Source organism: Mandrillus leucophaeus, unplaced genomic scaffold, assembly GCF_000951045.1.
Source record: "Mandrillus leucophaeus isolate KB7577 unplaced genomic scaffold, Mleu.le_1.0 Scaffold345, whole genome shotgun sequence".
Taxonomy (NCBI): domain Eukaryota; kingdom Metazoa; phylum Chordata; class Mammalia; order Primates; family Cercopithecidae; genus Mandrillus; species Mandrillus leucophaeus.
In genome coordinates, this window is record NW_012103643.1 from 311,453 (window position 1) to 327,832 (window position 16,380).

The 16,380-nt window shown below is 44.9% G+C and overlaps 1 protein-coding gene across 3 annotated transcripts in view; it reads left to right on the plus strand.

Annotated features, from left to right (window-relative positions):
* LOC105545961 (chromosome unknown open reading frame, human C21orf62) overlaps window positions 1-15,835 on the plus strand; it is a 20,706-nt gene extending 4,871 nt beyond the window's left edge. For 2 of the 3 annotated variants that reach the window (XM_011989033.1, XM_011989034.1), the window contains one exon: window positions 14,885-15,835. In XM_011989033.1, coding sequence (XP_011844423.1) covers window positions 14,949-15,608 — 660 coding nt within the window. In that variant the 5' untranslated portion in view covers window positions 14,885-14,948 and the 3' untranslated portion in view covers window positions 15,609-15,835. Of the gene's footprint in view, window positions 1-1,667; window positions 1,743-14,884 lie in introns of all 3 variants that reach the window. The other variant, XM_011989035.1, reaches the window with a different exon arrangement.
* The last annotated feature ends 545 nt before the right edge of the window (window positions 15,836-16,380 follow it).

A 16,380-nucleotide genomic window follows, 5' to 3' on the forward strand; every position in this document is an offset into this window, starting at 1 on the left:
GAAGGAAGGAAGGAAGGAAGGAAGGAAGGAAGGAAGGAAGGAAGGAAGGAAAGAAAAAAGAGAGAAAGAGAGAAAGAAAGAAAGAGAGAGAGAGAGAGAAAGAAAGGAAGGAAGGAAGAACAACGAAAGCCCAGTGAGACATCTCACACACACACACACACACACACACACACACACACACACGTACTCCTCGAGGCTTGTCCCCACAACATGCCTTGGTGTATCTCCTTTCCCAGTTTTGATCCACTTCCCATGAAAGGATTACTTCGCATTTGCATCTCCGAAATGCCCGGTCTCTGGGTCATTAAAAAAAAGAAAAGAAAAGAAAAGAATCTTCTCTGTGGCCAGGAGGTCTGAATAATTCATTTGGAGTTGTGCCTAGACACTATTTCATGGGCACTCAGTTTAGCCCAAATCGTGACGCCAGATTATCTACTGGAGCTCTGCTGCTGTCACAAAACTAATCTTCAAAGAGTAATCAATGAGATCAGGATTCACTCTTTTTAAATAAAATTCTTATTTTGCAATAGTTTTAGGTTTACAGAAAAATCGTGAAGATAATGGAGAGTTCTCATATAGAGTTAACATCTTACATTAGCATGGTACATTTGTCACAATTAATAAACTAGTGTTGACACACTATTATTATAAAATAAAGTCCAAACATTATTCAGATGTCCTTAGATTTTGCCCATTGTCCTTTTTTTTTGTCCCAGGATCCCATCCAGGATCCCACATTACCTTTAGTCATCATTCCCAGGAGGCATTTTAAAACTCTGAAAAATCTTTCAAGAAGGAAACAAGGTTTAAATGTTCATTGGTTCCAATATTTGTAACCAAAACCAGCAAAGGAAATTTTAATTCTTATTTTTATCCAAACTTGAATGGTCAGAACTATAGCTTGAACACAGTTGAAAGGAAAAAAAGCCCAAGGCTTACATCTCAAGGAAATAGTGCAGGTACTTTATGGGAATATAAGAAGGCACAACTGTAAGTGGAAGATCTGAATTCCCTTTTATTGTTCTGGAAGCAGGTAATTAAAATAGTAAAGGTCTGCTAGCCTTTTTTTTTTTTTTTTTTTTTTTTTTTTTATCTCCTAGCAAAGGGATTAGTGTCTGACTCATTTTCCTTGGCAACCTTACACTCACATAATACTGGCCCAGTAATTTCAGCACAGCTCTCCCTGAGTTAGCTTTACAAGATTGGACTCTGAAAGGTTAGGTCGTGGGGGAGTTTTGCAGCAAGGGCTGTTGTAATTGCTCAACCAAGAGCAGTTAGGGGAATGGCTTTGTGATGCTCACAAATGTCTGTGAGACCAAAATATACTAACTGTACTGATGTTTTCCTTCGCCCCTCAGAGGGTGTGTGGCATAAGATGGAAGGGCAGTGATTGGAGGCCTGACTTGGGACTCACGGTCTCCATTCTAGCCAAGTGTATTTTACCCTTCATCCTCATCAGATTCAAGGGAAGTTATAAGGCAACCGAGAACCTAGACTAGGCCTTTTGGTAAAGTCACAGGAGGTTGGAGGTACCTCCTGGGATTTTGCCAGATGTCATTCAGTGGCTTTCAAGGATGATGCACAGCTAGGCCATAGGAGGGTAAGCTCAAATTCCCACCCTGTCACCCATACACAGAAACTCATTCTGGTTTCTCTGCCACGGCTAGGCCATATAATGAAACTCGCTGAAGAAGAAGATGAATGTTGCTTGCTGATTTGATAACACTCGACAATCCTAGGAGGTAAAAGGCAAAAGAGGGGCTGGGCAAGGTGGCTCACGCCTGTAATCCCAGCACTTTGGGAGGCTGAGGCAGGTAGATCACCTGAGGTCGGGAGTTTGAGACCAGCCTAACATGGAGGAACTCCCTCTCTACTAAAAATTAGCCGGGTATGGTGGCGCATGCCTGTAATCCCAGCTACTCAGGAGGCTGAGGCGGGAGAATCGCTTGAACCCGGGAGGCGGAGGTTGTGGTGAGCCAAGATCGAGCCATTGCCCTCCAGCCTGGGCAAGAAGAGCAAAACTCCGTTGCCCCCACTGAAAAAAAAAAAAACGGATAAGAGGGAATCAAGGACCAATAACATGCCTCATTGGCTTAGCCAACGTAGGGACTCATTTGGATAATATAAACAGCCGTGGTGTGCCCCTGTGTGCCCAGCCCTGTGCTAAGGTCTGGGGAAACTGCGATCAGCAAGAAGGCATCAGAAACCTGGCCCCTGAGACGGTTGGCTGTGTCCCCACCCAAATCTCATCGTGAACTGTAGCTCTCATCATTCCCTCGTGTTGTGGGGTGACCCAGCGGGAGATTATTGAATCATGAGGGTGGTTTCCCCAATACCGTTCTTGTGATACTGAATTCGTCTCGCGAGATCTGATGGTTTGATAAGGGGAAACCCCTTTCACTTGGCTCTCACTTTTCTCTTGTTTGCCACCATGTGAGACATGACTCACTTTCCACCATGATTGTGAGGCCTCCCCAGCCATGTGGGACTGTGAGTTCATTAAACCTCTTTCTTTTGTAAATTACCCAGGCTTGGATATGTCTTTATCAGCAGCACCAAAATGAACTAATAAAACGCCACAGTAAACCAACAAGGAAGCCCAGTATCCAGGCAGCAAATTACTGGGTGAAATTAACACCCAGGTGAGCTCAGTGCTTTCCAAATAAAATATCTGCTTTTCAGGCAGTTCTTACTCAGCTTCTAAGCTCCTGAGCACTTTAGTCTATTTCTATGATTCAATCAATTTAATCTCAAACCAGTAATCCAGCTGATACCTGAAGAGCCCCTGGCTTCACCAGGCACAGATGAAGTTAAGTGAACACGAATAGCTTGTATTCTGCTGGTTCATGCTCCCACCTACCTGATACAGGTCCTTGCCTCCTGCCACCACTATGTCTACAAAATAGAATTTTCTCCAGGTGCTTCTTTGAGTCCCCAGGGGTCTTGCCTATGCTCACAATGGTCCTTTCATCTGCTTCTGTCCCCAGCCCCCACTGGATGCTGACTGTCCCTTGCCTTGGCCATGGGGCTCCCTGTTGCTTGATGACCAGGGAGCAACATCTAGGGGTGGCCCCAGTCTGTTCTCGAGAAAGGGTCAAATGGTGCCACCTGTCCCTCATTCCTCACTGTGCTAGAGCCGAGCTGTACTCAGTACAGAAGTGGAGAAAATGCTTCTATCCATCACTCAATGTCGCCCTTTCTTGCCTGGACAGGGGGCCACTTGTACCTCACATCTCAGAATTATCAAAAGCACTTCTTGCAGCCTTTGCTTGCTACCTGACCAGACTCAGCCTCAGGCATATGTTTGGGCTGTAAAGACACAAATGCTACTGTCCCATCCCTCTGTTCTTCACTGCCCTGGACCCTCCCATATCCTCTTCGCTCTTCTTTCTTCAACAATTCCACGTATGCAATTAACCACCTGAAGATGGTTCCTCCTCAACTCATAAGACATATCCAAATGTATCCATTTGGGCTTGGCAGGATCCAACATGGTGTGACTATTCTATGGGAGCATTGAGTTTGGTATTTCAGGAGAATAGTTAGCCTGAGAGCTTATGATCTAGGCTAATGAGAGGAATAAACCACATAATGTAACTAGCAAACACTGCAGGGCTGTGAATACAGAAGGGCTGCTTTGGTCCACAAGGGTGGTTTGATGTGGTGGTTTGGTTTCCTCATCATCTCTGTATTCATTTCCTATTGCTGCTATAACAAATTTCTACAAATTGGCCAGGCACAATGGCTTACACCTGTAATCCCAGCACTTTCGGAGGCCAAAGCAGGCAGATCACCTGAGGTCAGGAGTTTGAGACCAGCCTGGCCAACATGGTAAAACCCCATCTCTACTAAAAATACAAAATTTAGGCTGGTATGGTGGCACACACCTGTAATCCTAGCTATTCTGGAGGCTGAGGCAGGAGAATCGCTTAAACATGGAATGCAAAGTTTGCAATGAGCCAAGATCATGCCATTGCACTCCACACTCCAGCCTGGGTGACAGAGCAAGACTCCATCTCAAAAAAAAAAGAAAAAAAATCTACAAATTTAGTGACTTAAAACAACATATCTATATTCTTTTACACTTCTGGAGGTCAGAAGTTCAAAACCAGTCTGACCAGGCTATTGTTAGGGTGTCAGTAGGCCTGGTTCTTTCTGGAGACTCCAAGGGAAAATCTGTTCCTTGCCTCTTTCAGCTCCTAGAGGCTGCTGGCATTCCTTGGCTTGTAGCCACATCGCTCCAATCTCTGCTTCAGTTGTCATATTGCCTTCTTCTTATACAGACCCTGTTGATTACATTGGGCCTGCCCAGATAATCCAGGATCATCTCCTTATCTCAAGTTTCTTAATTTAATCATGTCTGTAGAGGACTTATGGCCATGTAAGGTAAAGCATTCACAGGGCCCAGGGATTAGGACACAGGCACCTTTAGGGACCATTATTTGACCTACTGTAATATCCATTAGGCACAGTAGGAGATCAGAAATAAAGTGTTTTGATCACAGCCCACATTCCTGCTGTTCCTTTAAACATTTTACACACATTTAAATTAGTAGAAATGGGAATCGGATAATTAATTTCTATTTTCCAGACTAGCTCACTAATAATTTCAGGACCTCACAGTCCTCAGCATTTACAGGAGGACATTTGTAAATCTGATTTGATTGGTTACAGGAAAAATCATGCAAAGAGATATTTTTGTTTTATGCTGTGCCTGTTCTCTCTCTAGTCAAATGTTTGATACAAGTAATGCATTAAATGAACCAGTTACTTTAGATTTCTTTGGGGTGGCTTTTGGGATGCCCTCACAGAGCATGGTAATATATTTGTTATCACTATGACTCCGATATTACAAAATATCATTGTCTATGAATAGTACTATGTATATTGTAGTATACCTATGAGTACTTATTAGTACTACAATATACATAATACTATAGAACTATTCAGACTGGGTGCGGTGACTCATGCCTATAATCCTAGCGCCTTGGGAGGCCAAGGCAGGAGAATCACTTCAGCCTGGGAGTTTAAGACCAGCCTAGACAACATAGTGAGACCCCATCTCTAAACACAATAAATAAATAATATAGTACTATTCATATATATATATATATATATATATGATCACATGCATCTACTTTGCTTTTGTAACCTGTGTGGTTGGATTATTATCCTGTGCCATGTCAAGAGAAATAAGACTCAGACAGGTTCTCTGACTGATCCAACTATATACTAGTGAGTTCAACATGAACAGTCACAAAAATATTTTAAAGTATGTCCTCTCAAAACCCAAACTGCATACTTGAAGCTAATTTTGCCTGCATAATTCCAACTTACGGAGACATGAATTTACTTCATCTTTTTCTAGATGAGCAAATATATCAGATGATAGCATACAGTTTAGATTCTACTATATAAACCAAATGAGATTCTGATCACATCAGAATTACTGGGAACTCATTTCCTGCCCCTCACAATGAACTGCGTAAACCACAATGAAAGGGAAATGATCTTCACCCACAGAGACTGCACAGAACGGTGACTTCAGCATTAGATCCTTGTAAGGGCCTGTGAAAACTCAGTGGCTCGTACCAAGGATGAGGATGTGCTGTTGTGGAATGTGAAGAAGAAATAAAAGACAACACGTACCACAGTAAGAAAACATTGGGGAGGGACCCAAATTAGCTTTCAACTTCATAAGCTTTGAAATATTAAACAACAAAGATATAATTCCCTTTTCAAATATCATCTTACATAGTATTTATCTCTAACCTGCCTCCTGCAGTGCATTTGTGGAACAAAGCCAAAGAAAAGAAAAATGCTAAAATCCCTTTTTCCAAGAGCATTTCAAGGTCCTACATCTAAATCCCTCACACAGTGCCTATGTGGGCATCTCATCCACATAACAGAATAGCCAACACCCCTCCTTGACCTAAATGGGAAGAGGGGTTGCACAACCCTGGACAAGTGGGCACTGGACCTGAGAACAGGTGACCACTTGTTTCTGGAGCCCTAGCGTGGAGTCTCCACCCCACACTCCTCCATACTTTCTATTTGATCCTTGCTGTCTCTCTAATAAGGAACAAGGTAGCCGTAAGTGTAAATACCCTTGGGAAAGAATGTGTTGGTTTAAATTCCGATTGAGGCCTAACCAACTGGTATCAGATCCCAATCTGTGAGCGGGTTTTTAGCACTGGCTCCTGGAAAGAATGGATGATCAAGGAATTAAGAGGAAGGCACATCAAGGGGAACTGGGGATTGGAGAGCTACTCCACCTACTCCATAGCTCGCCATAACTAACCCTCACTAGCAGATAGGCTTGCTGCCAGTCTGATGAAGCCCTCCAGAGTCTCCTAATTCTGAGCAAATGAGCTATGTTTTTCTTGTGGCTGTCAGGGCTCACAGTGGATGTCTCAGGGAGTGGCGTTCCCAGGCAAACTGTGTTGGGATGCTAAGAATGAGACAACGATGGGAGGCTGAGGCAGGAGAATTGCTTGAACTCAGGAGTGGGAGGTTGCAGTGAGCCAAGATCGTGCCACTGCACTCCAGCCTGGGAGACAGAGCGAGACGAATGCTTTTCTGTGCTGCCCACTGGGCTCTCCTGCTCCCTGTACCACTGGTTCCCTCCCAGGAGTTCTAACAGGTGTCCTGACTGCATAGTCATAGGAGGAAGACAGCCTCATCCTCATCCCCACCTTCTCAATCCTACATTCTTGGTCCTCTCCATCCCCTTGAGAATTCCAGATATTGAAATAGATTTATCCAAAGAGCCTGGAGTTAGAAGGAGTCAACAATTGGATAGATGGAAATCATTGAAGAAAATACAAAAGAAAAATATTTTGAACTCACTGTCCTGACTCTAGTGTCTTCTCCCCAGATTTGATCTCTCCCTGGCAGCCTAGGTTACCTTCCTTAAACAAGATCTAAGCAGATGTCTCCTGCTTCAGACCTTTACCATCTCATTTTTTGTCTCTTGCGGGAGCCTCCAAAGAGGGAGTTTACATCACAGGAGGTTTGCAAGCCAAGCTAATGGGGTAGAGCTGAAAATATTCAAACTTTCATTTTTATTTATTTTTCATCTCAAATTTTTAAAAATGCTACTGTTTGTGTATTGTTGATAATACAGATGATATGTAAGCATGGTAATATGTGAATAGCCTATATTAATTAATTCCTAAATTAACAGATACATCTATTGGGGAGAGTTTTAAAATTATTTACTGATGGGGTGATGATCAGAAGAGTTTGGAGACCAAGTAACTGCCAGCATAAAGTCCAAACCCCTTAGCTTGATCAGCAAAGTCCTGTCTAACCCTGTCCTCCTGCCTACCTCCCCAGCCTCATGGACCCCCAGATGTCTTATACCTGCTCTAAACATACTAAGGACTTTAGTCATTCTGACATCTGCGCCAATGACTCTTGCATCTGCACTGCCTCACCTTTCCTAACCCGAACCTCTTCTCTGCCTGGCCCAAAGAGCATATCCTTTGGGAGTCTTTCCATTTCTTCCTTACCACCACTCCATCTGCATCTTTTTTTTTCTTTTTTTCTTTTGAGACGAGTTTCACTCTTGTTGCCCAGGCTGGAGTGCAATGGCACAATCTCGGCTCACTGCAACCTCTGCCTCCCAGGTTCAAGTGAGTCTGCTGCCTCAGCTTCCTGAGTAGCTGGGATTACAGGTGCCCACAGCTGGGATTACAGGTGCCCACAACCACGCCCAGCTAATTTTTTATATTTTTAGTAGAGACAGGGTTTTACCATGTTGGCTAAGCTGGTCTCAAACTCCTGACCTCAGATGCTCTGCCCACTTTGGCTTCCCAAAGTGCTGGGATTACAGGCGTCAGCCACTGTGCCTGGCCTCCATCTGCATCTTTAAGAACTACCAATCACGTTGTCTCATAATTAGTTGCCCAGTTGTTTGTTCCCAGAGTACATTCCAAGTTCTCTGGGCAAACTTCAAGTCCCTTGAGGGCATGGATGATATCGTCTTCATTTTTGCCTCCCCATGACTTAGGCCATTTACCTGGCATCCAATAAATGTCCTCTAAATGTTGATTTCTCATTTTCTTTTGAGAAAAGAGGATGTAAAAATCATAAGTTGCAAAGCAATATATCACCTGCTGTATTGTACCCAGCTAACACGGTAGGCTAGCTGCTTTGACAAACTTCAAGACATCAGTGGCTTAGAGCAATTGAGATCTGCTCCTCCCTTACATCACAGACTAATGCCATTAAGGGGGTGGAGGGGTGTGCTCTCTTCCATACAATCATTCAGGGATTCAACCTTTTGTCTACAGTTCTGCCATCTTCTAGGGCTGTCGGTTCCTTTGTGGAATCTTCTACCATATTCCATAGGCCAGAACTCAATCACATGGCACCACTTCACTACCAGAAGCTCAAAAATAAAGTCCAACAATGTGCCAAGGAAGAAGAGGTGAAAATGGCATTCATGGGGACTAGAAGTCTCTAACATACCTAGGTTGTAAGACACAATAAGTAGCTTGATGCAGCCATGACAAAAACTCGGCGGATGTCTATGCATCCAAATTTTTCAGTCAAGGTGCTAAAAACTGTGCATGACTTTTTTTTTGAGGCCGAGTCTTGCTCTGGAGTGCAATGGAGCAATCTTGGCTCAGAGCAACCTCTGCCTCCCGGGTTCAAGTGATTCTTCTGCCTCAGCCTCCTGAGTAGCTGGGATTAAAAGCACATGCCACCATGTCCAGCTAATTTTTGTATTTTTAGTAGAGATGGGGTTTCACCATGTTGGTCAGGCTGGTCTCAAACTCCTGACCTCGTGATCCACCTGCCTCGGCCTCCCAAAGTGCTGGGATTACAGGCGTGAGCCACAGCACCCAGCCTTTGTGCATGATTGTTAAATATTTGAGCCTTTAAATCACCAGACAGGTTTAAAAACCAGAGTTACTATCAGTCAGTTTGAGTATTAGTTTTGTATTACAGCTGAAGAAATCTCAAGAACAATACTAGCAACTAGCTGCATAAAGGCAGAGGGTTCTGAATTGAGGAGATACAGACATCAGTTACTTCAAAACAAATTCCACACAGATTCCTTCTCAATCTAGGATTACACCCAACATTTAGATAATGTTTATACTTGGCTTCAAAAGGAATGTTTCAAACTCGACTAGTTCTGTTTATAAGAAGATATTACTAGTAAGGAGATATTATGTCAGTGGGAGGATAGCATTTGGAGCATTTGCCCAAAACAGATCTGAAATGTCATAAATAATGATGTTCTGAGTGCTATAGTCCTAACACAAAAGACAAATAACTAATTGTGGAAAAATCAAGAGACATTCTCCAAATTCTTATAGCAATCAAAAATCAAAAGCACTTTAAAAACGTAATTTGGAAGTGAGTTTAATTTGAAATCAAAAGTGGTTTTTATTTTATTTTATTATTTGAGATAGAGTCTCACTCACTCTGTAGCCCAGGCTGGAGTGCAGTGGTGCGATCTCGGCTCACGGCAACCTCCACCTCCTGGGTTCAAGGGATTCTCATGCCTCAGCCTCCTGAGTAGCTGGGATTATAGATGTGCACCACCACACCCGACTAATTTTTGTATTTTTAGCAGACAGGGTTTCCCCATGTTGGCCAGGCCAGTCTTGAACTCCTGACCTCAAATGATCTGCCTCCCTCAGCCTACCAAAGTGCCAGGATGACAGGTGTGAACCACCACGCCTGGCGGTGATTTTTATTTTTAAAGTGGAAATGCAATTAGGGGAAAGACTCAAGAGAAGAAACTGTGAAAGGCTCAAGTCATAAGCTGAGGAGATGCCCTGGCAAGAAGCAGTCTCAAGTATAGATCTGAGTTATGGCTCTGGGGTTAAAATCAGAAGAAAGCCAGGGCCCGGGCACCCCAAGGAACACACTGTGAAGCCAGGACTTGGAGAGGTAAGCAGGGCTATCACTCACAAATGCAGTCCCCAACGTGTGTCCCTGCAAACATCCTTGAAGATTCTTGGGAGGTAAAAACGAGGGGCCTTCCAGTAAAGGAACCCATTTGAAATTCTGAATATATCCCACAAAGTCAGATATATATCTGCAGTCTTAGAGTTCATTTTATCTAAGTGGTGCTTTGGTGTTTGCTGAGACTGAGAGGAGTAGAGTTGCAATGCTCACCCACGCTCATCCCACAGGTCTTGTGGGCACCCACTTTTCTCACTGCCTACCTGGCCCTTTTCTAATAGTGCCTCCTGATTTCCCTTTGCAGAACCATCCTTCTACCTTCTCAGTCCACTGTTTGCAGTGTGGCTGATCCCATTCACTGGGTCCTGAGCTGAGCGTACGACTCAGGAGACCAGTGTATTTTTGCCTCCACTATTTATTTATTTACTTATTTGGTTATTTATTTTATTATTATTATTATTATTATTATCATCATCATCATCATTATTTGGTTGCAAAGTATCACTCTGTTACCCAGGCTGGAGTGCAGTGGCACAATTTCTGCTCACTGCAACCTCTGCCTCCCAGGTTCAAGCGATTCTCCTGCCTCAGCCTCCCTGTTGCTGAGATTACAGGCACGTGCCACCCCGCCTGGCTAATTTTTGTATTTTTGCTAGAGACAGGGTTTCACCATGTTGGCCAGGCTGGTCTCGAACTCCTGAGCTCAAGCGATCTGCCCGTCTTGGCCTTCCAAATTTCTGGGATTACAGGCCTGAGCCACTGCACCCAGCCATATTTATTTATTTATTAGAGAGGGGGTCTTGTTCTGTCATCTAGGCTGGAGTGTGTAGTGATACAATCATAGCTCACTGCAGCCTCAAATGGCCTAAGATTTCAAAGCCCAGTGAAATCACAGCTCACGAGGGGTACTTGAGGGAAACTAGGGGAGGAAGGTTTAAGACACAGTCTCCAGCAGAATTGGCTGTCATGAACCGGTGGAGTAAGAATTGGGGTTAGGTCGTGAGAAGAACAGGTGCCTTTTCATATCATCCCTCCCTCTGTCAGTCACCCTAGGCAAGAAGCTATCCAGAGAGACGCCGAGGCCAGGGACTGAGTGTGCTCACACACCTTGCCCTGAACCTGCACTTGTGTCCCTATTTCTGCCTGTGCTGCCATAACAGATACCACAACAGGGTGGCTTAAACAACACCGAATTCTCAGACTCAAGTGATCCTTGTGCTTCAGTCTCCCGAGTAGCTGGGACTATAGGTGCGCACCATCATGTCCAACTAATTTATTTTATTTGTAGAGATTATGTCTCATGATGTTGGCTGGGCTGGTCTTGAACTCCTGGCTTCCCACAATCCTCCTACCTTGGCCTCCCAAAGTGCTGGGGTTACAGGTATGAGCCACCACACCCAGCAGCCTGGTGCTATTTAAAAAGAGTTTTTTGGGTTTTTTGTTTGTTTGTTTGTTTTCTTGAGAGGTTGCTCAGTTGATAGAAAGTAAACCTGGATCTACTAGTGACCATCTTGTCCCCAGAAGGAGTGATCTTGTCTGGGAATAAAGCCCACAAATGAGAAAGAATAACTGAAAGATGGAAAGACATTTCTGATAACCTTTTTTTTGAGTAGCTGGATCAAGCCATGCCTGAAATCCTTCTTTAATTTTTCAAATAAGTGAGCAGTTTCTTTTTTTTTTTTTACTCAAGTCAGTCTTAATTGGATTTCTGTAGCTAGCAGTTAAAAGAGTTTGAGTACACTGTCATTTGGTAAACTATGTTTTTTCATTCATTCAATGAAATTTGTTGAGTCCTTGCTATGTGCTAGGCACTGTGTGGGAAACTGAGAATATAAAGCCCAAAAACTGTTCTCTCAAGGTGTTTACCCCAGTGAAAGAGAACCTTGAATGGTACAGCCAAGTGCAGTGGCTCATGCCTATAATCCCAGCACTTTGGGAGGCCAAGGCGGGCGGATCACCCTGAAGTCAGGAGTTCAAGACCAGCCTGGCCAACATGGCAAAACCCCATTTTTACTATAAATACAAAAATTAGTCGGGCATGGTGGTGCGTGCCTGTAATCTCAGCTACTTAGGAGACTGAGACAAGACAATTGCTGGAACCCAGGAGGCAGAGCTTGCAGTGAGCTGAGACTGTACCACTGAACTCCAGCCCGGGCAACAGATCAAGACTCCATCTCAAAAAAGAAAAAAGAAACTCATAGTAGACTGAAGGAGGAAAATATCCAACTGGCATCTCTGTGGCGGCTCCCATAAACGGGTTACCAGGGTATTTGCCCCACTCGGTGCCCTCTTAGTGAGCCTTCCCCCTGGGCATGTGTTCTTGTTCTGGCATTGGGACTTCCTGATATCCAGGAAGGACCATCCTGAGGTCCAGCCAGGGCCTTACTGTTGGGAAGTTGCTCACAAATTCTTCTGGGAACTTCTTGTCCCACATGTTCCAGCAAACCAATATCCTTTTCTCTTCTGATCTCTTTTCCTCCTCCACGGCTACCCCTGAACAGGACTGGCACCTGAAAGAGGGAGGCAGGCACTTTTCTCAGTAAGTCTGGGCTGATGAATAGACCTCTCCCCTCTCTTTCCTTTTAAGGCTAGGGTCAGGGTGGGCCAACGGTATTGACGGCATTCCTGGTTCTGGGATGACAGGGTTACTGGGACACGAAGTCCCAGAGGCCTCCAGTGGAATCTGGGACAGCTGATCGTCTAAAATTATCTTGTAATTAATAAATTATTCACCGTTCCTCAGGACCTCAGGATGGTCCCTGCCTCCTGGACATCAGGAAGCCCAAAGACCAGAACAAGAACACATGCTCACTAAGCGGGGTAGACACACCCACATTCTAACACTGCTTAAGACTGTTAAGCCTCTTGTACAGGGAGAACACTTGTTCTCCACGTTTCTCAAAGCTCTTTCTTTCATGACAAAATGTACCTATTAATAAATCCTTTAAGAAAATCCTGTGCCAACTTCAAAATAGACACAAAGCTCTATAAAGCGCCTCATCCAGTCCCCCACGTCGAATCTCTCTCTCTCTCTCTGCTGTGTTCTCATAGCAGCCTGTATGTTCAGTACAGCGCTTCTCAGTTCAGCCTTATTTGTCTTTTCCTTTGAGGATAAATCCTGGAGGATAGGATCCAGGTCTTTTGTATCTTTGTTTCTTCTGCTTGGCCTAAGCCAGGGCCTGGCACATGGCCTAGGCTGGGTCCTGCCCAACTCCTGCATTTGCCCCCTCCTCCCACTTCTTCCCCACTGCTACAGCCTCTCCGTCCTCACATGCAGGACTGGCCTGGCTTTGGGCTCTGACGCCCAGCCCATTGGAAGCAGAAGGAATTTCGTTAGGACATAAGTTCTATGAGGACTGGGCCCTGGGTTGTCTTGTTCTGAGTTGTAACCTAATGGCTAGCAGAGGGCGTGCCACCTAGTAATCTTCCAATAAGCATTAGTTGAAGGAAGGAAGGAAGGAAGGAAGGAAGGAAGGAAGGAAGGGAGGGAGGGAGGGAGGGAGGGAGGAAGGGAGGGAGGGATAAATGCATGAATACAGTCAGAATTGCTGTGAATCAATGTCTTGCCCTCTGTTTCAGTTTACGCGGCAGAGCTTACTTCTATCTTCCTGGCATTCCAGTCATGGGGTTGTGGCTTGTGCCTCCTGCCTGTCTACCTGATCCCTGACATTTTTAGCTTTGATTCCTTTGGATTTCTAATTGCCCTGTGGCCTCGTCTTACACCCTAATTGCTGCTTGTCTGCCTAGCCTCTTCCCTGCTGTCACCATACTCTTTGGACACATGTTGAGATCCTCAGACTGACCCTTCCATCTGTTGCTCCCTGACCCTTAGTGTAGTGGCCCTGCCAGTAGCTCTGGGCCCTCCCACTCAGAGGTCTCATGCCCAGTATCCCACCACACCCACGGAACTCAGCAAATGGAGATGGACTGAATTGTATTGTTTGGTTTCTCTCTTCAGTCATTGGGGGAATGCGATTACTTTCATCAAACTGAAATGTGGTACACTCTGCCATGATGCTCATCTCATTCCAATCACAAAACAAAGGAGGACCCTGCATCTGTCATATGCCAGACACTGTAGGGCTTTTCCCCCAAAACTGGACATTGGTGTTGCTCTTTAAATTACCCATGCATCCCTACCTTATCTAGATTTTTTAGAAGTTCCTATATATGGTTTTGTTTTGGAGCCCTGCAATTGACAAGATCAGTTCATAAATTTCTTCTGGCATAAGAGTAGCTAAATCAAAATAATTGTGATTAATCAGTGGGTGATTAGTCTTTTTGTTGTCTATTACCACAGTTACTTAGGTACATTAGGTAGGAGGCCCTGAAAAGGATGAATGGATCTACAAACAGATTAATACGGTGGGGATGGAAGGCATGTTTATCTACTTAGAAATTAAAGCTTACCATTAACTAAATGCTTCATTGGTATTCATGCTATGTTGTGTAATAGGTAGTGCTTGGATAGCTGAATCCAACAAAGAAGTGTTTGTCTCCTGAATTCCAGGAAGTCAGATATTGAGGGGGAGGAAAGCATGTGCATGTTCAGGTGTTTGTGGGCACTTGATACTAGTAATTGGATGTCTGGAGAATGTGCTCTCTCAACTCCAAATCCCTGCCCGTAGATAGGATGCGGTAGGTCTCCTCTCTGGCATCCGCTCTGGCATTGCTCTGGCTGTGTTGTTGACATGCTGCTCTCACTGTCAGCCGACATCACTGGGAGTTTTACACCTCAGATGAGCAGAGCTCAAAGGTTTGGCTGCTGTCTCTGGATAAGGTGCTGAGAAAAGAGCTTTCCCAGTGCCTGGGCTGCAAGTGTTGCCTGCGGCTCAAGAAACAGTTACTAGAACAGTGAGACAGAAATGTTTACAACTTGTTTTTTTCTGGGGTTCCTTTTCCACAAACTGTGTATTTCAAATGAAAGGTTGTGATAAAGCTGCCTGTTTTCTTTCAGGTGAGTTCCAACAAATTGGTTCACAAAGGTGGGGGATAAACACACTGGCCCACGCTGGGCAAGCATGGCACCACCTCGCAGGCACTGTCTCCTTCTGATCAGCACTCTGGGCATCTTTGCACTTAACTGCTTCACCAGAGGTCAGAAGAACAGCACGCTCATCTTCACAAAGGAAAACACCATTCGGAACTGCAGCTGTTCTGCGGACATCCGGGATTGTGACTACAGTTTGGCCAACCTGATGTGCAGCTGTAAAACTGTCCTGCCCCTTGCAGTGGGGCGAACCAGCTACAATGGCCATCTGACCATCTGGTTCACGGACACATCTGCACTGGGCCGCCTGCTGAACTTCACGCTGGTCCAAGACCTGAAGCTTTCCCTGTGCAGCGCCAACACTCTCCCCACTGAATACCTGGCTATCTGTGGTCTGCAGAGGCTGCGCATCAACATGGAGGCCAAGCATCCCTTCCCAGAGCAGAGCCTACTCATCCATAGCGCTGGGGACAGTGACTCCAGAGAGAAGCCCATGTGGTTACACAAAGGCTGGCAGCCATGTATGTATATCTCATTCTTAGATATGGCTCTTTTCAACAGGGACTCTTCCTTAAAATCATATAGTATTGAAAACGTTACCAGCATTGCCAACAACTTTCCTGACTTTTCTTATTTTAAAACCTTCCCAATGCCAAGCCACAAAAGCTATGTTGTCACATTTATTTACTAACATAATAACTGCGTCCAGCTGCCTGGAACTTTGGCAAATGATGGATAATTTGCAGAAGGAATCTGGAAATAAGGCCGTGAGACAGGTATCCCTACCCACAACTGTGCCCCGCTCTGCAGGCTCCATTTGCAGCACAGCCACACACACCAATAACCAGCTCTCTGTTCTGCTCTGTGCCCAACTGCCAGCGCACTTCTGAAAAACAAAAGAGAAAGAAACCCGAAAACCAACTTGATTCCGTCCAGGGACATGTCTTGGGAGGCAGCTAGGCTTGGTCTCTGCAACTAGGAGCCTGTAGGGAAACATCCCGTCAGAAATGGAGAAAACAATACACCCTAGAGACTGATTAGTGGAGCTCCTCCTAGGAGGTGACCCCCAAGAAACATATCTTCTTTCAAAATACTGCCTTAATTTTTTTCTGTTTCATTTTGTGAAATTGCTTGGAATTCCTCTAAGTAGAGAATAATTGATTTCAGAGGTCTTGGGACTGTGAGTTTTATAAAATGGCCGGGCGCAGTGGCTCACACCTGTAATCCCAGCACTTTGGGAGGCCGAGGCAGGCGGATCACCTGAGGTCGGGAGTTTGAGACCAGCCTGACCAACATGAAGAAACCGTCTCTACTAAAAATACAAAATAAGCCAGGCATGGTGGCACACGCCTGTAATCCCAGATACTCCGGAGGCTGAGGCAGGAGAATCACTTGGACCTGGGAGGCGGAGGTTGCAGTGAGCCAAGATTGCGCCATTGCACACCAGCCTGGGCAACAAGAGC